At 33.3% G+C, this 23,028-nt stretch overlaps 1 protein-coding gene across 1 annotated transcript in view; it reads left to right on the forward strand.

Annotated features, from left to right (window-relative positions):
* Positions 1–23,028, forward strand: part of LOC128234439 (thrombospondin type-1 domain-containing protein 7A-like) — a 117,187-nt gene that overhangs the window by 86,675 nt on the left and 7,484 nt on the right. The window contains exon 26 of the mRNA XM_052948686.1: positions 2,658–2,861. Within this exon, the coding sequence (XP_052804646.1) occupies positions 2,658–2,861 (204 nt within the window). The remainder of the gene's footprint in view (positions 1–2,657; positions 2,862–23,028) is intronic.

The following is a 23,028-nucleotide window of genomic DNA, read 5'->3' on the forward strand; positions in this document are numbered from 1 at the left end:
TCAAAAGGCACAAAAATATTGCTAATATTTTTTTATCCATACCTCTTACATTTTAACTTGTCTTACAAAAGATGTTGAGGTTTTGTCATGGCCTCGGCTTAGTTGTTTGCCAGCATGCAAGAACTTAAATCTAGGCCATATAACTGATAACATTCAAGATATTTGAATTAAACTTGGTACACACGTAAGCAGAGGCAATAATTCATAAAGCTCATAACTCTTGCTTTGATAATCTTTTTGGGTTATGCCCCTTTTTCAACTGAAAAATCACAGACAGGAATTGCGTATTAGCTCTGGAAACAGGTCCAAATTGATTACAGCTGTCTTCACAATTAAGCTTAAATTTAGGGGTTTTAACTAAAGAATACCCATTGAATTTGTTCCTTGCTCGTTATTAGCTCAGACAGCTTTTGACAAGCTCTGTTAATTCAATATAAACTATCGGAGTACAGCCCTGCAGTTAAGGCTAACAGTCGCTCACGTGAACAAACTATTATGTTTTATATCAGTATCGTATCGCAGTAAATACACTGCATGCAGGTAACTGAATCATAAAGGTTTGCCTAAAACACTCTAAGCCTTAACTGAACTCAGGTCAGATATATGGAGTAAAGGCAATGATGGTTGCTCCAAAGGTACCCTTGTTATGATTAACAAAATAAGAGAGATAAATGTGCCATTTCGAGCATACAGGTGATCTCCACTGTAGGCATTCCACAATTCCTCGTTAAAGACATCTTTTAGTCTATTAAGGGATACAAATCCATTATGAGCTCATTTACCAGATAGAAACAACGCTAATAATGCCTAGGATCAAATATTGGAGAGCATGACAAAATGGTCAGATCAAGGATTAGTTCAGTCAATTGATTGTGATAGGTAGAAACCATACAAAAGCAGCTATTTCTTGCATACCGGACGTGTGTTTCCAGTCATGTGACCAGTGCTGGAAAAACCCATCTTACATACCCCATGTAAGATGAGTCACGCGCAACAACGCGCCACTTCTTATTTCATTAATTGTATGGTTTATGAAAAATATATTATGCCATTTCAATAAAGCGCAATCAAATATATATGTTTGCAAGACTTTTAATTAAAAATTGTAAATAATTAATCGTAAAAAATGCTAGTTTTAGTTATTTAAAATAACTGCGCTATTTGACGTCAGTAAACAACGCCGCACGCGCTTTTTGGTGTAATTGTACAAAAGTTCGTTTTCTGCGTCATTTTTTCCACAAATTGATAAATTAAGATATGCAAGAAAAAATATCAATCATGTGTTTCCGGTACGGATAGAAAATCCGACCCTTGGGCACGCTGCGTGGCCGGTAACTCGGCAAGTCTCATTACCGGCTTGCGCGCGTGCCCTCGGGTCAGATTTTTCTATCCTCACCGGAAACATATGATAGATACTTATAATATTGTCAATAAAACTTGCAAACAGAGTTTGGAGGTGGGTTATTGGAGTCACCATATGGTTGTTCTGGTAAATGGTCTATCGCAAAAACTGCTTCCTATTGATACGCATAATCACAAATGTGAATGTTAATATCTCTGTTGTTGTTTTTTAGGAGCTTTCTGAATATTAACCATTAACCAATATTAACCATTCATGATATTCAATATATTTACATACCCAGCAGAGCAATGCCCTGCTGCTTGGACCATATTTAGTAAACTAACAATATCAGCAATATGGAGATTAGATACAGTGCCTGTTTCTCATTATATCTGCTCAGAGATCAGTTAAGGCTATGGTTGTTTAGCATTGAAGGCCTTGAGATTTGTTTTGGCATAAAAAAATAGTAATGTTTTATGCAGTCAATATATTTATAGGGTAGGTAGGTCTGAAAATATGTATTTTTAGGAATATTTTTTATTAGATTTTTTGGGATTATTTTTCTGTTACCAAAAACGATTTAATGCTTTAAAACATTGATAAAGCATCATTGGTATTGTTAAAAGTCAAAAACACTTCTTTTTAAACTTTTAGTGGATTAAAATCAAACAAATGAAAAAAAATATTTTTCTAGGCAATAAAAACATCTAGGGCTCTCATGCCTTACCTGATTGCAGTGCATTCCCTTCATGCAATACAGATATAAAACAAACAGTTTGTTCATGACTTAGCGAGCAACTGTCAGCCTTTAAATTGTACCATAGGGATGTATTGTATTCTCATGCCATGAGTTGCCCCCCCCCCCCCCATTTTTTTTTGTCTAAGTGTACTATTTATTTCAATAAAGGAGAAATAAAGTAATAAAATAAGCCCAAAATGTTTCATTTTCGACTAGAAATTTTATTATAAACCCCACTGCCAAAATTTTAAAATGAGTAAACTTTGGTTTTGAGAGAGGGGCGCAAGTCAAAACGTTACGCCCCTAAGTGATGCCGCTGCGATCACATTTTTGAATAAACATTTCCAAGGAGATATAATATTTATTTGAGACTAAGATCTTAATTGGTGAGTAAAGGCAATCTTTATTGGATTTTGCAAATAGTTTTTTTAATTTGATTTGTAAAACTCAAAATATATTTAATTTCATTTCTTGATTTGATGACAATTTGTTGTGTGCTTGGGATAAGATTACCACTATGAGTCTAAAGCAGTGTCAGAAAAGTCACTTAGGTTTAAGTGATTATGTACATTCCAGGATACACTAGAGGTGTCCAGAGCCGTTCCCAGGCGGTGCTAGCTTATGCTCAGGAGAATAATCCCCCCTGTCCAGACCAACTGTGGGAGAGTCGCCCCTGTGAAGCCTCTCACTGCTTCACGTTTGATTGGCAAACATCCGAATGGAACGCCCAGCAGACCCGACACGTCTGGTGTGAACGATCAGATGGTCTTGCTGTTACAGGTAGGGCTTAGTTGGTGTTAACCTATGTCATTGGCAGGATGTTGTACAATAAACACTGGAAACTTCAGGGACAAGCCCAGTAATAAAGGCAGGGGCCAAAACATCAATGAACTAGAGACACCATTGTATAAACACCACATTCACAAATACTAACACATCAAACAGACCACACACTCAAAATACTCCATAACAAAATGATATTTCTTTTTGATCACACCTTTGTTATCCAAAGTACAGAGTCTTTTTTTTCTATCATTTTCTCGTGTCGCACATGCACAATGTTCTTTTTTCAGACATCAAGAAATGTGTCTGACGTCGTATTGCTTGGAATAATGTTCTGACAAAGAAGCAATAAAGTACAATGAAAAGCAATATTAGCCTGCATCTTCAGTTAATTGTTTCTTTCCTCTGGGACGAATCTGCTTCCAAAACAGCATCTGTCTCTTAAGTGCTGAAAATTGCTTTAAACAAATATTATGTTCCACTCCTTGCGTGTTTTGTACTTTCACTTCCCACTTCTGTCTGTAACAAGAAAATGCTTTTCTTACAGATAATTAAGTTCAGGCCGCACAAAATCAATCTTTTGTTCCACAGATTTAACAAACTTTTATATAGAAAAATGCATACCAAAAAAATGAAAACAATGCTTTCTTGTGAAGTCACGTTGCGTTAAGCAATCAAATTCATATTATGTTTGTGACAACTTTAAGAAGATAAAATGAATATTTCATGGGGTATATCTTTTAACTTACAATGAAATGCGTAAAATTTATATTGTTCTGGATAATCAATCTTCGGAAAGTGGGCTCTTGTCTCTTATAAAATGGCAATACTGAGTTTTAACTTGCTGGCTCACTCCAATTTTTCTCGGCCAAAATCCGTAGAACAATTTAAACATCAGATTGGTGTTATTGTATGCGAATATTACATGAAAACTGCAGCACAAGATGTTTTCTAACACCAATGTTTTTATTATTATATGCACATGGCCATGAAAATTATACATAAAACATAATTCTAAAATTTTAGCCATTTTATGACCATTAAAATTGCACCTGGTTGTAATTTAGAGCGTGGAAACAGCATCTCAAATTTACACATTTCTTCACACCTGGGACCTGATACATCAAGCTTGCAAGTAGCAAATAATGTGCTGTGCATTGCACACAATAAGACAAGTCTGATACAAATTCAGCAACTTGCGATGACCATAGACTATATTTGCATACATGCCATATTCCCTGGCGAGTGTGTGGGGGGGGAGGGGGGGGGAATCCCCTGGTATTGCGACCCATCCCCTGGATTTAAAGAAATAAACTAGCTCAAGGTTGACGGTGGAAAGCATCTATAATATTATGAATGTAAAATTCCATGAACGATGTTATTGTAATAAGAGTGTGTTTCTGTATTTATTCTAATATCGTAATATAAGTTACGGGGTAAGCAGGTGCCCCGATATGGGATATAGGGAGCATAGGAAACCATCAGTTGAGAGCGAAGCCCGAACCCAAATATGGTCACCCTTAACCCAAAACATATATATCAAGTTGACAACCTGTTAATGTGTTTAAATATTTCATTTATTCATCGGAATATTCATCGGAATCGGTAAACAGACGTCATTTTGATACGATATAAATTTAGTGACCCAATATGGAAAAATATCCGCGACCAATGGCATTGCATCACTTTATGTTGGAGGCTTGATATATGTAGATATTGCTTAAATTTTGCTGCATAAAAATCCCCTGGTGTTATATCAAAATCCGCTGGAATTCAGACCAAAATCCCATGCTAAGCCTCTCAAAAATATGGCATATATGTATTTGTGATGTGTCTGTTATGGAAAAGGGACACAGGGTTGTAACATAGAGCATAAGAACAGCACCTCAAAAACTGTGCTAGGGTTAGAGTCTAATAATAGTATATATTGCCCATAATTCATATGATAAAGTAAGCGGCTGTAAATAAATCATCAAATTTTACACTTGGTGTGTTTTGGAGGTCTTAGAATAAAAAGGGGCTTTAGGTATTCTTAAAAAATTAAATGAAGCACTAACAAATGTTCTTACACTTTAAAGTGTTAGTATGAAACTTGGTACACAAAGTGCACTTTGACCTTGCACTTTGACCTTATGAAGATGTGTATCAGGGTCCATAACTCTGGTTAATAGTAATAGTTGAGTTATGCTCCTTTATGTGCTTAGAAAATGGAGAAATATTGACATCTGCTTGCAGTAAATATGTGGGGGAAACCAGAGTACCCGGAGGAATTGGTCCGGCTTGGTGAGTTTGGTTTGTAGTCACCAAGACAGACAAGTGGGTTACTTCCGGGAACTCTGGTTTCCTCAACAACACAAGACCAACCCACTTTATATAATGTAAATTATATGAAGTAAATTACATGTTTCACAATCGTTGTAAAATAAAAGAGTTTAAACTAAACAGTACATATATAAGACTTTACATTAAATGCTTATGTCTTATTGTAACAGTCTATGTATACAGGTACATTAAAGGGACTGTACACAAGATTGGCACCAAAAAAAGTTTTTTTCTGTAACGAATAACTCCGACTAGCCAATCACGCATAAGGAATGAATTCTACTTGGTAGGCATACCCAGTAATCTTTTTTAATGGAAAAATATGAAATAACTGCTAAACTTAAATAAATTGTAAACTATGTGGTACTTCAGTTAGAAAGTTTCAAGGCATTGTACACATTAATCCCAAGTTTATGACAATTTTCGACATTTTTCTTTTTTTCTTGCAAATTGATCATCTGGTGCACAGTTGCTTTATGTGTTCAGTTTTGGCAATCTACAGAAAATAGAGTGGGGTATCTGGGCAGCAGAATTTTAGCAAAATTAACAAATTATAGATCTTATTGGGTTTTTGTTGGTGTATGCTTCAATTAATTAATCTATGTTAAATGTTTGAAAAGCAAAATTAGTTTTTATATGCTCAAATATTGTCTTTGAGGTCCACAATTTTAAAATGCATTACTTCTAAACGCAATGCAACAAAAGGCTACAGCATGATTGGTTGATTGATAATATCATGTGATGCTACCAATGTTTTAAATAAAGGTTTATATATCATATATATCTATAAGCTTAGAACTCCTAGTGGGCAAGTGGATAAAGTGTAGGTTTACAAAAAAATTTCATGACCTGCGTTGGTTGGCTCCCCACTACAACCAGAGGCCGTATTCACCTACTTCTTTTACCGACTCAAAATCATACTCAGTCTATTAGTCTCAGACTCATGCAAGCTGTGCTGAGACTATTTTGAATTTTTTATATAATGATGTTTTTTTTTTGCTTTTTTCTTTAATTGTTATTGTTTTCTGCCATTTCGGTATCAAAGAGTTAAATGATTATAATGTGAATGTTTTCAGATTATTACTGGGAATATTATTTTTAGCGCTTAATTATGTGCGAGTTGCTTTAAAGCTGCACTCTCACAGATTTACCATTTTTACAACTTTTTTATTTTTTGTTTTGGAAAGAGCAAATTTTTACGTAAATATCTGCAACCCAATAATATAAGTTTGCTGACAAAAATTCAGATCATAGATTTTCAAATTTCAGTTCGAAAATTAATATTTTATGGCTTGAACCATTACTAACTGTTTAAGAAAAATGCATAAAACATCAATTTTTGAATTTAAATATAAAAATCTGTGATCTAAATTTTTGTCAGCAGTCTTATATAAATGGTTTCCATGGATTGTCGCAAAAATGGTCCGCCCGGTTAGCTCAATCGGTTGAGCGTTGGACTGTGAATCGGACAACCCTGGTTCGATTCCCGGGCGGACCAGGTTACTTCTGCTGTGATTGGTTATGAAATCCTTTCTAGAACTATTCGCACTGTATCACTGCCCCTGGCATGTACAGAAGTTGTCAGTTCCTTGCAGCGATGAAGGCACCTAGTACTGGTTAACCGCCTGATAGTCTGCCCAGGATAGGTGTGCGGTGGTTGAACTGTCACTCTGGGACCCTTCAATGTGCTTACGCCGGGACCTGGAGTATAAACTTCTAACACCACCACCACTGTCGCAAAAATAGGCTCGTTGACCAAGACAAAAAATAAAAAAGTTGTAAAAACGTTCAATCTGTGAGAGTGCAGCTTTAAAAAGAACCCCATTTCTGTGGCAAGATTCCTATTTAAAAGTTACACCTGAATGTGAGGTTTGCATGTCAGATCTGTTATGAATAACAGTAACTGCCTCATTTCCATTTCATGTTCCTTTGGGGCTCTACATAATCAGAATTTTGCCAGTTGGCAAACAAGTTATTGTTGATAGATATGAAATAATGGCCGAAAAATATCAGAAATAAACAAGTTATTAATTATAAGCCTTTCCATATTAAGAACTGAAGAGAGTAATTTATAGCCTTGGGTTTTTTTGGCGATGTTTGACTATTTGCATCTGTTCTTTATAATGCATCAACTTTAATTTTGGCATGAGCTAGGAAAAATGCATAAAATAATGATATAAAATGAGTTATTGCATAACAATTCATTAGTAACAACTATATTTATTATTTTAATGTGTCTGGATAAAACGTTTCATAAGATTTCCTCTTTGATCAAATGTGAGAAGCAATTGAATAAAAAGACATCAACCTGTTTTGCATATTATGTTAACAATAATGTTATTTTCTATTGAAGTATAACTGCTGATACTTAAGTGTCGGGAATTGGCTCCAGTTTGACAATTGATAATCGGTTCCACTCAAGTAGACCGATTATGGGTTGTACAATCGGTTTTTGTCATTACCTTAATTGTAGTTTAATTTTTGTAAGATAACTCACTATCCTTGACTATGCTAATATATGTTATGTGTAATGTTAAGTGTAATGATATGTGTAATGTTAAGTGTAATGTTATGTTTGGATTTATTTATTTTTGTTGTTCATTTCGGCCAAATTGTTAAAAACAACCGAAAACTGAATGAATAAAAGAAAAGAAAGTTGGCGGAAATTAACGGAACACAATGATGAGAGGAAAACAGATTAACAACATGCTTGTTGAATCGATGATCAATTATGACCAAATACTGATTGTTGCCGATTTCAGGCCCAACCAATCAATTTTCGATTATGATCGATCATTGAAACATCATTAGTTTATACCATATAATATTGCATATTGTTCTTTAATAGACATGCATGCTCTACACAAGGGGATCATTTTCCTGGTTATTTTTACAGATTCTAGACTCTTAATAATGCTTAACCTGTCTGAGACTCGAAGCTTAAAAAATTGTTCTTGTTTGGCTGTAAGTATATCTAGGGCAAATTACACCAATTCAGAAGTGCTTACTCATGCCTTTATTTCTTTTAATAAACACATGACTGTGAAACAAAGCATGGTTATACCATCTCGCAACATTGGCTACCTTCCATATTTCTAGGTTTTGAAGTGAATGGTTTGTGATTTAAAAAAAACAGGCTGAAAATGCTGGATCTACTTGATTTATTGTTTACATTCTCACCGCATTGTTTGTCCTTATACATGGGATATTGTCATTTTACCAATACACAGTGGTACGTATAAGTCATATGCTGTAGCAGCAGATGAACTCTGTAATAGTGTATCACTGTGTTGGCTATAACACTGTTTGCAAAATATGCGTGGTTGGTAATGAACCAATTTTTACTGATGAATTTGGACAAATATTAAACGCTAGAAAAATGACATTATTGTATTTACTCAACTCACCGTTACTGGTGGTTGGACAGCATGGCTGTATATTAGGATGAATCTATCAATCACGTCTTGTCGGGTCCAGGGTTAGCCCCGCTCGCTGCCACACTTGCGCGAAGTTAATTCCTATACCGAAATATAACCGGTTAACTTATACTAATACTTTCACCATAACATGCACTCAGGGACATTAGCGCATTAACGCAATATACAGTTGAAACCTCTTGGCTTGATATCTCTTGGCTCGATTTCCTTGTTGGCTCAAATTGGATGTCAAGGACCCATTTTGTTTTACTCATTATAAGCATTCCCAACTGCCTTGATGTTTGCGAGGCTGGAAGTATTTTTGCCGGACCCTTGGATATCGATCCAATGGGTTTCAACTGTAGATGTTTCAAAGTTCTGCAGTAAAATAAGATTTTCAACCAGTAAAATAAATGCATAATAATAATAATTGCAGATAATGCTTTCATTTGAGCTTTTCCTACTTTATTCGATTGGCTTAAATGGGTGACCTAAGATCCGGCATGACCGCTGACAAAAATGTCAGATGCCAGTTTTTAATATTTACGTTCAAAAATTGAAGTGTTGTGGTGAAAGGTGTTCCTCATTACGAAAAAATATTTTTTCGGCAAAACATATCAATTTTCGATATGAATAACTGCAAACTGATCCTTGTCAGTAGTCTTATATCACTGGTTCATCAACATGTATGCAAAAAAATGTCTCATTTAAAAACAAAAAATGAAAAAAAGTTGCCAAAACAGTCAGTCTGTGAAAGTGCAGCTTTAAGAATTGCAAGTCATGTCAAAATGACTTTTGTATCCTAAAACTGGGGAAGACATTTGTCAGTTTTTCTATAAATGTAACAAAAATTATGATGTGAATTTGTACGCTTCAGAGACTCAAAATGATATTCATAATTATCTTTGATGGGTGAATACAAGCGTTCATGAATTATTAATCATGATATCCGGTTTCTTAGTATTTATTTACCCAAGTGGAAAAAAACTCCATTTATTATATTCTAATTGCCGAAAATGTAAACAATAGATAGAAGATATTCAGACCCTGAACCATGAAAACTTATGTTGAAGAAGAATTTGAATTGGCATTTATGGACATAACATCTGTTGATTTATAAAATAATTCTTCAGACGGACATTTTGATAAATTACTGAAAGTAAGTAAAAAATATATTTTCTGAATTAATCATTTTTCAAACGGGAAAGTTACACCTTGCATGAGATTATTATTTTTTTCTGATGTTGTGATTGAATGTCAACAGCTTTTCTGTTGAATTTTAGTAAAAAAGGGATGTTACTCAACAATTACTAAAGCAAAAGCTATGAGCTTTGTGTGCAAATGCATATTTTCACTGGTAACATATATGTACCAAGTTTCATTGCAATATCTTGAACTGTTTTAGAGTTTATGGCCAATATATTTTGCGCGTCCATGACAACGACTCCTTAATGACTATGACATTTATGTAACCTTGACCCCAAAAACAGAAAAGCTAAATAAGTATAAATCGGTTGGAACAAAAAGTATATAGGTGACATTAAGATTTTAATTTGGCACCATTTTTGTAGGGGAGGGGGCATAGTTAAGGGCAGGCATGCCTGCATGAGAATCAAAATATTTTAGATACAATATACCGGTATTTTATTTTATCTTTTATATGTATAACAATATATTTTATTTTATTGTATATATATTTATGAATATGACATTTCATTATATCCTTTCTTGTGGTTTATAAAGATCTATCTATGAAATAAAAATGATATCCCACTGTTTTAAACACAAATAAAATACAATAAACTGTCAAATCCTTTTTAGGCATATACCAAAAATATAACGCTAATGCCAATTGTGAAATATAACTTTTGGGGCTCACTCGATGAAATAATTTTATTATGAGCTAACTCTATCTCCTATGTATTATGACTTGATATATATTTTGCTACCTCAACTACTGTGTGGTACAGAGTGATATTTACCTTGCAATCCATGCTATTACAGAAGGTAACAATGTATGTATATATTCCACTCTCAAGAAAAAGTCAGCAAAACGTCTAAGATGCAACATTATATAAGAAGCATACCAACTGCATTATTTATTCTTAGAGTCTGCATTTCATTAATATTTCCATGGGAACTGCATGAGGAATTCTGTGTGCCACTGTTTTCAAGATGGATCATGGATTTCTTGTTATGAAATATGGCTTGTGTTGAAATTGTATTTTTATCATCATAGTTATAGCCATTTTGTTGTAATTGTTGATGATGGCGTGTTAGAACATATATGCAAATCATATATGTGCGTTACAATATCATTCAAATCTTGTGATCGAGGATAATCTGCAGTATGTTTAAAATAATTAGGTAATGAGGTATCATAGTTTTTCAATGGAACAGTTGAATTAACATGGAAGTTATGTTGCAGACTACAACATGAATATGGTTATTTGTCGGTATTATTGCACACTTCAGTACATTTAAAATAATTAGATAATGTGGAGTTATATGTTGCAGACTATAAGCTGAATATAGACTGATTTGCCTGCACTATTGCACACTACAGTACATTTAAAATATTTATTAGATAATGATGCATCATATCAATTTTCCATGAAACATGTTTAGTTTGTTTCTGAAGAGACAGTTGTGCAGCAGAAACAGAGTAAGATAAATGAACACCCACCTGAACCATATCAAAGATTTGGCATTAGAGGTGGGGGGGGGGGGGGTAACTGAGAGGTGCATTTTGTAAAATATTTTGATGAGGGTATGGTTTGTTTGTGGTGTTTGTTGTGTACGTTTGTTTTTGGTGTTTGTATTAGTGTTTGTCAGATGTTTATATGTTTTTGTCTCTAGTTCCTTGTCGTTTAGGCCCTAATGCCTTGTGACCCTAAACAGGGTTTATTTTTGAATTTTCGACTACTTGGCTTGTCCCTGTATTATTTCATTCCATTATTGTGACATGTTCCACCCACTCAGAACCAAAATATATACCTGTATGGTTGAAGTGTCAGTAAGGGGTTTTGGGCCCTCCCCATGAATTGTATAGCCATATTATTCTGTATTGGTATTAAATATTGGTGTATTTTTTTTTATATTCATCAATATTGACACAAAAAGATATATTGCAAAGTTTTAGAAAGTGTCAATCACCTGTGTCCTTTTACTTTTTCTGTTTATAATACTATAAGAATACGATATATTAATATTTTATGAACCAGAAGACAATATCTTTCTAATAGAAGGATATATTGGGTATTTTAAATGTTCGCATCATATTTGCTCAAAACATTCATCTGATTCACACTTTTCTGAGTGTCAAATTGCTGAAAGAAATCCTTAATACAGATTCTTAAAGTTCACTTGAAAAATTAAGGGGGTATAGTAATTGGATAAGATGGGTGTATGCACCTTTCACACCCCTAGCCACCCCATGGATCTGCCACAATATTTCTTATTTCATATTTTCTTTCATGAATACCAGTCACGGCTGGAATGAACAAACTGTGAATTGTATGGGAGATGGGTAGGAGGGGGGGGGGGGGGGGGGGGGGGGAGTATTAATTGTTTCCATATATGATTCCATAGTTCAATATTTTGTACTGTATCTCATTGCATTTAAATGTTTAAGCCTTTTTAGGTTTCATCTTTCTTTGTCATTAGCCGGGTCAAAGAATGGTACAGTCAATTTGCACTTCATTAAATATACACAAAAATATTGATGTTCTTAAACTATTTAGCAAAATACGATGCTTTAAAATGGAATAATTAGACTTGGTCACGATGTAATTGACTAACATTTGAATCAAATATCATAAATATATCCATTTAGCGTTTAACATTGTAACATAAGGGTGTCTGAACTTATATAAATGTGCGCTGGTACAAGTTTGATTGAATTGAACTTAATATTGACATATGAAGGTAGGATTTTTGAATTTCATAAAAAAAAATGCTGCATTAAATTAATAATTAAATAAATATTTAATTAATATTTAAATAAATTTGTTTTGAACACAATTAAATCTTGATGTATGAATTATTTCTTTAAAAAAAAAGTGTTGCATGGCCTAATTAAGTCTCCTTGTTTGTTTTTTTATGGTTAGCTGAATATAAAATTATAACAATAATTTTCGAATGGAAATATGAAAATCTGCGATCTGATCTTTTGTCAGCAATCTTAAATCATTGGTTTGCAGATATTTACGCAAAAATTTGCTCTTTCTACGACAAAAAATAAAAAAAAGTTGTAAAAATGGTAAATCTGTGAGAGTGCAGCTTTAAGCGACCCATCCATGATCAAAATAAAAATAAAATGCCAAAATATTGCAATCATAATTAGCTTAAATCATGGGCATTGTTGTACTGATAATAATGTTGAAAATGTGATGGAAAACAATTAATCATATAAATAGTTGATGGTTGGCAGCTTTGTCCTTTACATGTGCTTCTTGTATCATAACAAGATTGCAAAAAACGCAAATCAGTAGAAGGTTGTTGTGAAGCGCAATATCCTGACAATTGAGAGAGGAAAGTTTTACAAAGGCACGGAAGAATCAAGACTGATATTTCTTGTTCCTTGAAGCTTAGTACAGGACAAGTGGACTATACAAGTTATTGGAGAAAACTGCTAGACTGTTACATGACATTGTTAGCTAAGTCAGTTTTAATGGCATTGAATTTTTTTAGGTAATCTTGAGCAACCAACAATATACAATGGTCGAGGACGGTAATAAAGAATGGCATGAGAAGAAAAACTTGTCATTTATTTGTTAACAACAACTGTGATAATAAGTGGGATGAATAGAATCAGCATACAAATATTCAGAACTTTGCATAATTGTGAATGACAAACATAACGTTTTCTTGGGATTGATAAGGAAGTTAATTTCTTCTGCGGGACATTTTTCGAGGATTATTATCTGGTTTGGCAGTGTGAAATTCAAAAATTATTATCATTCATAAAGGTATTATTTTTATTTGTTTCTATCTACTTTAATATTTGTTTGTGTAAAACTATTTGTATTTAACTTAACTTGGAATCTTTTTTTTTTCTTTTTCAAATAAATAACTAATACATGAAAAAATAATTCAAAACAATGGTAACAATTCTTTTTTAGTTGGTGATGATGTTTTTTCTATGAAAAGTGTTATTAATTGCTTTCTGAGAGCTAATTAAAATTGATCTTCTTAAAAAGAACAGAAATTTTATTCGACTTATAAGCATAAAAATGTGCATACAGAAAATTTGGGAGAAAAAATATTCTCCTTCTTTGACAATGCAAGCTGTGAAAGCTCACCTTTGAAATGGCTTGTTGGTGGATATAGATTTCAATGTTTTTATTTGTCAAGGCTTGAGTGTTAATGTATTCCAGTAGATGTTTGTGCTGGGTATTAGGAAATGAATGTGCCTTAACTTTTGTTTGCTTTAATGATCAAATGTAGTGTATATAACACAATATGTGTTTGAATATGGAAATGAGGCATTCATTTATTTTCACACAACAATAATTTATCAGGCCCAATGATTCCAATTTTGATAAAGCAGCAGCTGCAGACATTAATTACCGGCAGGCACGTAGCAGCCTATACAAGAGTACACGGCTAAATGCACATGATTCTGACAATTTAAAAATAAAAAACAGCCAAAGTTGAAGTATGCGTAGCTGACTGCATGATCCTAAAACTGTCCATTTTCTGGTACATACTAAATAAAGCACCTCAGAATGCACCAGATTGCACCATTGTTTTCATAAATTTTCGAGGGGGCATGCCTCCGACACCACTAAGACACTTATGAATCCACACGAAAAGAGGGCTAGATACACCCCTGACCAGGTATATATGAGTTTACTTTATATCGGGTGTTCATTTTTTTTTTCAATCTTTACAACATTTCCTTAAGTAATATAGTTTAAAAGTGAATATTTTTGGGTTTCTAAATTATTAAATTGACAGAGGGGGCATGACAGCCCAGTGCTGACTCATCATTAACAAGACCAAAAATAAATGCCAACTTTCTGAGTGCTCAGCAAGAAATACCTCTAAACAAACCACTGTGCATGTGGGAGCTCTTAATAGCTCACTTAATAAAACCATCAAATGACTAAATGGGTATTTGGCAGTTGCTTTAGTAACTAAATGGAAATTCGGTGGTTGAATTATCTGGTGAATGGATTTTTTGTTGTGAGACGAGCATTTCTAAATGAAATGTGAATGTGTCCCTCGATCCCATTCTTGGAGAAATAAGCCTTTAACACTTAGACTTTTGATAATACCAACCTTTTATTATCAATCTTATACATTTTTTCAAGTGTAACCATTTATGCGTCATATAATGTAATTTTTGGCCCAAAGGTGGTTCTCAGCTTCAGTTGTCAAAAGTCCCTATTGCAGTCAAGATAAATTAGGTCTGTCCGTCCGTCGGTAGACCAAAGTTTGTCTGAGTGATAACTCAACAATTCATGGACGTATGGTCATCAAACTTTACATGAAGGTTGGGCCTGACCAGTAGATGACCCCTATTGATATTAGGGGTCATCGTGCCAAAGGTCAAGGTCAGAGTGAACTTGTATGATAAAAGGTTGTCCGAGTGATAACTCAACAATGCCTGCACTCATGGCCCTCAAACTTGACTTGGAGGTTGGGCTTGACCAGTAGATGACCCCTATTTATTTTAAGGGTCATTGGGTCACAGGTCAAGGTCACAGTGACCTTTAATGGTAAAAGGATTTTAAAGCTTTTCTGAGTGATATCTCAACAATGCCTAAACCTATGGTCATCAAACTTGACATAGAGGCTCGGCCTGAACAGTAGTATTGATTTTAGGGGTCATCAGGTCAAAGGTCACAGTGACTTTGAATGCAAAAATGTTGTTCAAGTGATAACTTTACAATGCCTGCACTCATCATGCCCTCGAACTTGACTTAGATTTTAGGGGTCAACTTGACAAACATCTGTTGTTCATTTTACAATTCCTTTTCAACTTTTCTTGGTAAGTAACAAGTTAATAATTCATTAAAGACAGGAGTCAGCATCTACTATTTTGCCAGAAACTGCATAGAAATAAACAAGTTACACTCTTTATCTATGCTTTTTTGTTTTTTATAAATAAAATCATATGAGTTTATCATGATAATGCATTAAAATTTGAATTTTTTTTTTTGCATGAACCTTTATTGTGCGCCGTTAAAGTACTATCAGTTCTCGGAGTGAACAAAATCAAAATATTTTGTAAAATGATTGACCATTTGGAGGCAACAAAAAAATGGTCAATTTTATTGAGTCAATTAGCAGCCTTAGTTGTGATCAATAAAATTGACATAATTATATTCAATATAGGATATTGAAAATAAAATTGACATAATATATATTCAATATAGGATATTGAAAATAACATTGAATGAGAGCAGGCAAAATTGAATACTTGTTGAACATATTCATGAAATCAAGAGTGAATATATTATTATTATTATTGTTTATAGGTTATTTAACATAAATGTTCTGTACAATACGGATATATATTTGGACGGTTACAGTCAGCTTGGAAAGCCTAGCAGCTCGTCAAATATGGATTTCCAAGCTGTGTTCGAGTCAAACTATATTTCGTATTGTACTGAATGTTAAATGACCTTTTTATTCTATACCTATAAATAAAATCCGAAATATATTCTGTATTGTACAGAAAATGTTAAATAATAATAATAATCTTGATAATAATAATAATAATAATAATAATAATGATAAACATAATAATAATTTCTGTGTTTACAAATGACAACAGAAGCTTTATTGTAATTAACACTTTATCTAGAGCGCCTGTTGATTCTGACTGTCATTCGGAACCTTTTTACAGGTTTCGGTCTTTATCATAGGTTTAATTAACATGGGACCTGTGATTCATACAATACGGAAAAAATATGTATTTTTGTACACGCGTGCGTCCTAATACGAATATATATTGTACGGTAACATGGTTCTAAAGAGCATCTACGATTGAACGTATGAATTAGGTATAGAATAATATTATTTATTGACAACTTGTCATATTATTAGTATTCAGTAAAGTACTACTATAGAATGTCGAGTACAATAGAATCAAAATATATAGTATCAATTTTTTTTTAACTTTTTTGTGGCAACAAATAGATTGATATTTATTGAATCATTAAGCAGCTCATCCATGATTAATAAATTGACAATAATATTGTCAGTATAGGATATTGAAAATATCTTTAAAGGCTGCACTCTCACAGATTGACCATTAATTGACAACTTCTTTTTGTTGTTGTCTTGGATTGAGCCAATTTTTGCGTAAATGTCTGGAAACAAATGATACAAGATTGCGGACAAAAGATCAGATCGCAGTTTTTCATATTTACGTTCGATAATTCATGTTGTATGGCTAAAAGCGTTAATAACGCTTTAAGAAAAAACGGAATTTTCAACTGTTTCCCAAACAATTGAGATCAGTTCTATTATGAGCTATCTTATATGAATGAAATTTGAAGGCATTGATACCAAAGTCAGCTGATTCTGAGACAAAAACTAACAAAATGTCAAAACTGTCAATCTCTCTGAGAGGGCAGCTTTAATGTGAGTTGACAATATTGATGACTTGCGTGATCAATATAGTTACAAAATGAGAGAGCACAAATATTTATTGACAGCTTCTGAATATTATTGAAAAGTTTCTTACTACTTATATATAATGGTTAAATTTCAGAGTGCAAATCAATCAAAATATTTCGTAATATGATAAGCCTTTTAGTAGCTAAAATAACAATATTTGTAATTTTTATTGATTATTGATGAGCGGCTTAAGTCACCAGCGTTTTCTTGCAGAGTCTTCGAGTCTAAAAAGTTTCTTCAAACATCGTCTCATTCGAACGTTTAAACAAATGTATTTCTCAATGTGTTTTAATACATTTTAATCCAATGACCCGGTCAGACGTTTTCAAAGCAGTGTTTTAACAAGCAGAGATGACTTACAAAAACTATTTGAATAGTCGTTTCTTCTTATGTATATACATTATTGGAAATATAATGACATTTTAATTTAGACTGAAATTGAATACAAAATATTTGCTTCTCTTGGGTGGAAATTGACCATTTTCTGACTGTTTATTTGGATAAACATAATTTATTTGGAATATAAAAGTGGTAATAGAATGAAAGATCTCAAGGTCCTAATCTAACTATTGAAAAATAATATTATAATACAAAAAATTAATTGAATGGATTATAAACTATCTTTAAAAAAGTTTTTAAAAAGTTGGATTAACAGAATGGATTGTGAACAAAACTGGTTTGTTGTTTTTTACTTAAAATTAAAATTGGTTAATTAAGATTCAATTGTATGGATTCTATTTAAAAGTAAACAATTTAGTCTGTTGATAATACTTTTCGTAAAATTTTGTAATACCTATTTATCACAATTAATTGGCATATTTAAGCGCTTGCGGTATTTTTACAACTATTATGCATTTTCTTATACCATAATTAAACTAGTGGAATATAACTCCACACTGACGTCATTTTACCCTTCTAATTAAGTGCCAAACTTAAGTTTCCTCAAGTTAATGCATAGTTTGATAAGATTTACAATTTACGTTGTTCTTTATAAAATTAAGGGTTGTTGGGATAAGAGTGAGGTTGTGCACACATACACTAGTTTAAACCCCCAGTAAATTTACATTTTACTGACCGTAACAAGGCAATCTTACCTTTCAACCCTTGATAAACACCCCTAATTGTGTAACGTTCCGCTGTAGGCAGAATTAAGTTCATAGTACCTTGATGTACTTGGTTGGTAATATGCAAATTAGCATAACCCAGTCTCCCTGTGGATTGAGTATTTACTGTATATAAAGACTAGTCGATCCCTTCAGGGTTGAGTATGCTATTCTCTGAATGGATCTGTTGGCCTTGTTGGGCTTGCCATTACAGTTGCATTTATTATATATGTAGTGTGTTGTTTATGGAGTTTTGTTTTGTTGTTCCATGTTTCTGGTTTGTGACTGTTGTTTTTTTCTTTTCTGTTCGATGTCATTGGCATTGACCCTGTGCCATTGAACGGGACTAATTTTTAAACTTTTGACTACTGGTCTTGTTTCTGTAGTCTTTCATATAAATATGATATTGAAAAATGAATAAAACTTCATTTTGTGGGACAAATGTGTGGTGTGATAAAAAGAATCTTAGGTACCTTGACATTTAAAACAAAATTGATAAAATTCATTATAAATCAGGTTATCAACGGAAATCGGGTTATGAGAATGGGGGGGGGGGTGTTGGGCGGGTTGGCCAGCGGACGGGTGGGCAGGTGGTCGTCAGCCATTGTTTTCCAATCAATAACTTAAGCTAGCATTGATGGATAGTAATGCAAGTTGGTGTGTAGGTAGCTTTTGTAAGGAGCTAGCTTGGGATTGCTTTTGAAGGGGGTCAAGGTCACTGTTACTAAAATAAAAAAGTTCTGCCCAAAAACTTAAGTAAGAATTGATGGATAGTAATGAAAAATGGTGTTTAGGCAGCTTTGATATATAGAGGTAGCTTGGGATTGCTTTTGAGTGGGGCCAAATCAAGGTCAAGGTCACTGTTACTATAAATAGAAAAATTGTTTTCATTCAAAAACTTAGGTTAGAATTGATGGATAGTAATGCAAGTTGTTGTGTAGGTAGCTTTTGTGAAAAGCTAGCTTGGGATTGCTTTTGTGGGGGCCAAATCAAGGTCAAAGTCACTGTTACTAAAAATAGGAAATTTCTGAAAGCCCATATTAAAAACCTGGTTTCATCGCATTGTGGTGTAATTCTAGTTTGTTTATTGGTCCATATGTTTTTTTTCTTCCACTGCATCTTATGTAAGGTCCTATTATTATATTTGCATTTCTCATTATAGATCGCAGGGGAAATGATGCTTCAAGAAAAAATATCCTTGATAATATGGACATATGGAAAGTTTGCATGTCAACGGCTAATTTAAAGAGAATACTGTCAAACTCTCATGAAATGCAACCTTACAGACTGAATAAATGAATTAGCTTTGTGCATTTTTGTAAGGAAAGTTTTAGTTATACAACATTCTGATGCCAGCCAGTATGCAAGTCATTCTGATTCTAATGAGTTTGCATCAGTGCAAAGCATGTTATGGCTGCTTGGCGAATACCTTTGAGGCTTCTTAATGACTGCTGAACAACTTAGTTTGTCTTCATTAGTATGCATAAAGGGAGATAAAAATGCAATTAATAAAACAAAATATTGTCAATGACATAGCCAAGGCAGATCATGAAGTCCAAAATAGTTAAAGCAGAAAATAGTTATTGTAATAGGTAAACGCCCTCCCCCTAATGTGTATGTAAATGTTACTCCACCTCTTCCCTTGCTTATGTAAAACTCTTCAATTTTCTTCTAGAATCCTACGTAGCAAATAAATATGGAAGCGTCCATGGGCCACAGTGCATAATTTTTTGAATGACTTTCTCCTTCAATTATAACAAACTGAGTCCTAATTAGGACATACTTAGTCCTACTGAGGACAAATTGAGTCCTAATTAGGAGATACTAAAGACCTCATTAGGAGATACTAATTAGTCCATCTCGTAATAAGGAGATAATAATTAGTTATTATTAGGAGATAATTATTATCAAGTCCTAGTTATGAGATAGTAGTATCTTATAATCATTACTTTGTATCTCCTAATTAGGACTATAAGTATCATAAAAATCCTTTATCGGGGCACCTGGGATCTTATAATCATTACTTTGTATCTCCTAATTAGGACTATAAGTATCATAAGAATCCTTTATCGGGGCACCTGGGATCTTATAATCATTACTTTGTATCTCCTAATTAGGACTAAGTATCATAAGAATCCTTTATCGGGGCACCTGGGATCTTATAACCATTACTTTGTATCTCCTAATTAGGACTATATGTATCATAAGAATCCTTTATCGGGGCACCTGGGATCTTATAATCATTACTTTGTATCTCCTAATTAGGACTAAGTATCATAAGAATCCTTTATCGTGGCACCTGGGATCTTATAATCATTACTTTGTATCTCCTAATTAGGACTATAAGTATCATAAGAATCCTTTATCGTGGCACCTGGGATCTTATAATCATTACTTTGTATCTCCTAATTAGGACTAAGTATCATAAGAATCCTTTATCGTGGCACCTGGGATCTTATAATCATTACTTTATATCTCCTAATTAGGACTATAAGTATCATAAGAATCCTTTATCGGGGCACCTGGGATCTTATAATCATTACTTTGTATCTCCTAATTAGGACTATAAATATCATAAGAATCCTTTATCTGGGCCAATTTTTATATTTCTGAGAACAGTGTATCACCTTCTTCAGTCACTTAAGTATGCTGTAAATAGCTCCTTATACATCTAATGCCAGAAAGTGCAGTAGGCTTAAAGGGACAATAACACATATTTTACGTATTAATCCTTTTTTTAGCTTTTTTGAATGGGGCTACTTTAATCACTTTTATGAATAAACACAAAACAGCAACTGGATGAACTCAATTAAACAGAATTTAGTAAATTTAAGCTTAAAATGATTCAATTTTCAAGAACGTGTAACTCAGATGCTATTTAGTGAACTAGAACATTTTCTGACATGTTTATCAATAAATGTTAACAATTATATAGCTCAATTTCAAACATGTTCATACTTACAGTTTCACACTGTTCCAGGTATGAGTATGTTGCAAATGGGCAATGAATTATCAATGATCAAATCAAACTTTCTAATCTAGCTATTATTGGTTGTAACAAGATGTATTTTGAAACAGAATGTTTGGCTATGCTTATTTAGATTAACAAATAAAATCTTTAATGTTATATCTGACACTTGATCGCTTAGTATTCAGTGAATTTAAAATTGTGATCTTAATTTTAAGTAGCGACATTTTGTTGTACTCGGCTCTCATTCATAAGATGTTCCCTTTGTGGCCATCTTATCTAAGCCCATATGACAAAATAACATATGATCAAGATTTTTAGATAAATAGCATTTGTGTTGGTTATCTATATAATTTTTGATCCAAAAATCAAATAAATATGGAAAAAAAATGACCAAAAAAATTCTTCAGTTTCGAAGTAGTTAAGTTACATACATTTGTAACTACTCAGAAATTCTGAAGTGATCCTATGTGCATTGATAGAATATTTAGCAATTATAGTACAGACAGATTAAGCAAAAACTTTTAAAAGCTGAACTGTAAAAAGTACAAAATTAATGCAATTTGTGTTTAGAAACCTCTCTTTGATTTATTTCATAACTGTTCATTACTGCTGGAATAGGAATTTACATTCATCTTCATCGTCTATGTTTTCAGAATAATAATACATTCTGGATATTAAAACTGATGTCAGACATTAAATTGATAATGGATTGGTTCCATAAAAAGAACAAGATTTATTTTGTTGTTTCTTCAAGACTTCTCTTATATTTAAGACCTTTAAATTGTATCTGAAATTCACCACAGGACTAATTTCCCTCCATGTCTTTGAAGTGGGCTTATTGTTTTCTTTCTCGGCTTATAGATATTCATGAATGGCTTGTCTGTTTGTTCAACCCTCATTGTACTTTTAAAATTATGAACTTTACATCTGTCAATGGCAGAATTTAAGAAAGATATTCATGGAAGACTCGTTTGTTAAACCCTCATTGTACTTATAGAATTATGACCTTTATATGCGTCCTGGAGCTAGGCGTCCGAGTAAGATATTCATGGAAGACTTGTCTGTTTGTTAAACCCTCATTGTACTTATAGAATTATGACCTTTATATGCGTCCTGGAGCTAGGCGTCCAAGTAAGATATTCATGGAAGAGTTGTCTTTTTGTTACTGTCATTGTACTTATAAAAATGATAAACTTTATATGGGTCCTGGAGGTCTCCTGTTGAAGAGAGATATTCATGGAAGAATTAGCCTCATTGTAAATGATGAACCTTATTTGTTTCCTGGAAGCGTCCAAGAAAGTTATTCACGAAAGACTTGTCTGTTTGTTAGCCTCATTGTACTTATAAAATGATATACTTAATATGAGTCCTGGAGGTCTCCAAGAAAGATATTCATGGAAGACTAATGTCTGTTTGTTACTGTCATATTGTACTTTTAGAATGATGAACTTTATATGGGTCCTGGAGGTCTCCAAGAAAGATATTCATGGAAGACTAATGTCTGTTTGTTACTGTCATATTGTACTTTTAGAATGATGAACTTTATATGGGTCCTGGAGGTCTCCAAGAAAGATATTCATGGAAGACTAATGTCTGTTTGTTACTGTCATATTGTACTTTTAGAATGATGAACTTTATATGGGTCCTGGAGGTCTCCAAGAAAGATATTCATGGAAGACTAATGTCTGTTTGTTACTGTCATATTGTACTTTTAGAAT

This window comes from Mya arenaria, chromosome 5 (assembly GCF_026914265.1).
Source record: "Mya arenaria isolate MELC-2E11 chromosome 5, ASM2691426v1".
In the NCBI taxonomy this organism is placed as follows: domain Eukaryota; kingdom Metazoa; phylum Mollusca; class Bivalvia; order Myida; family Myidae; genus Mya; species Mya arenaria.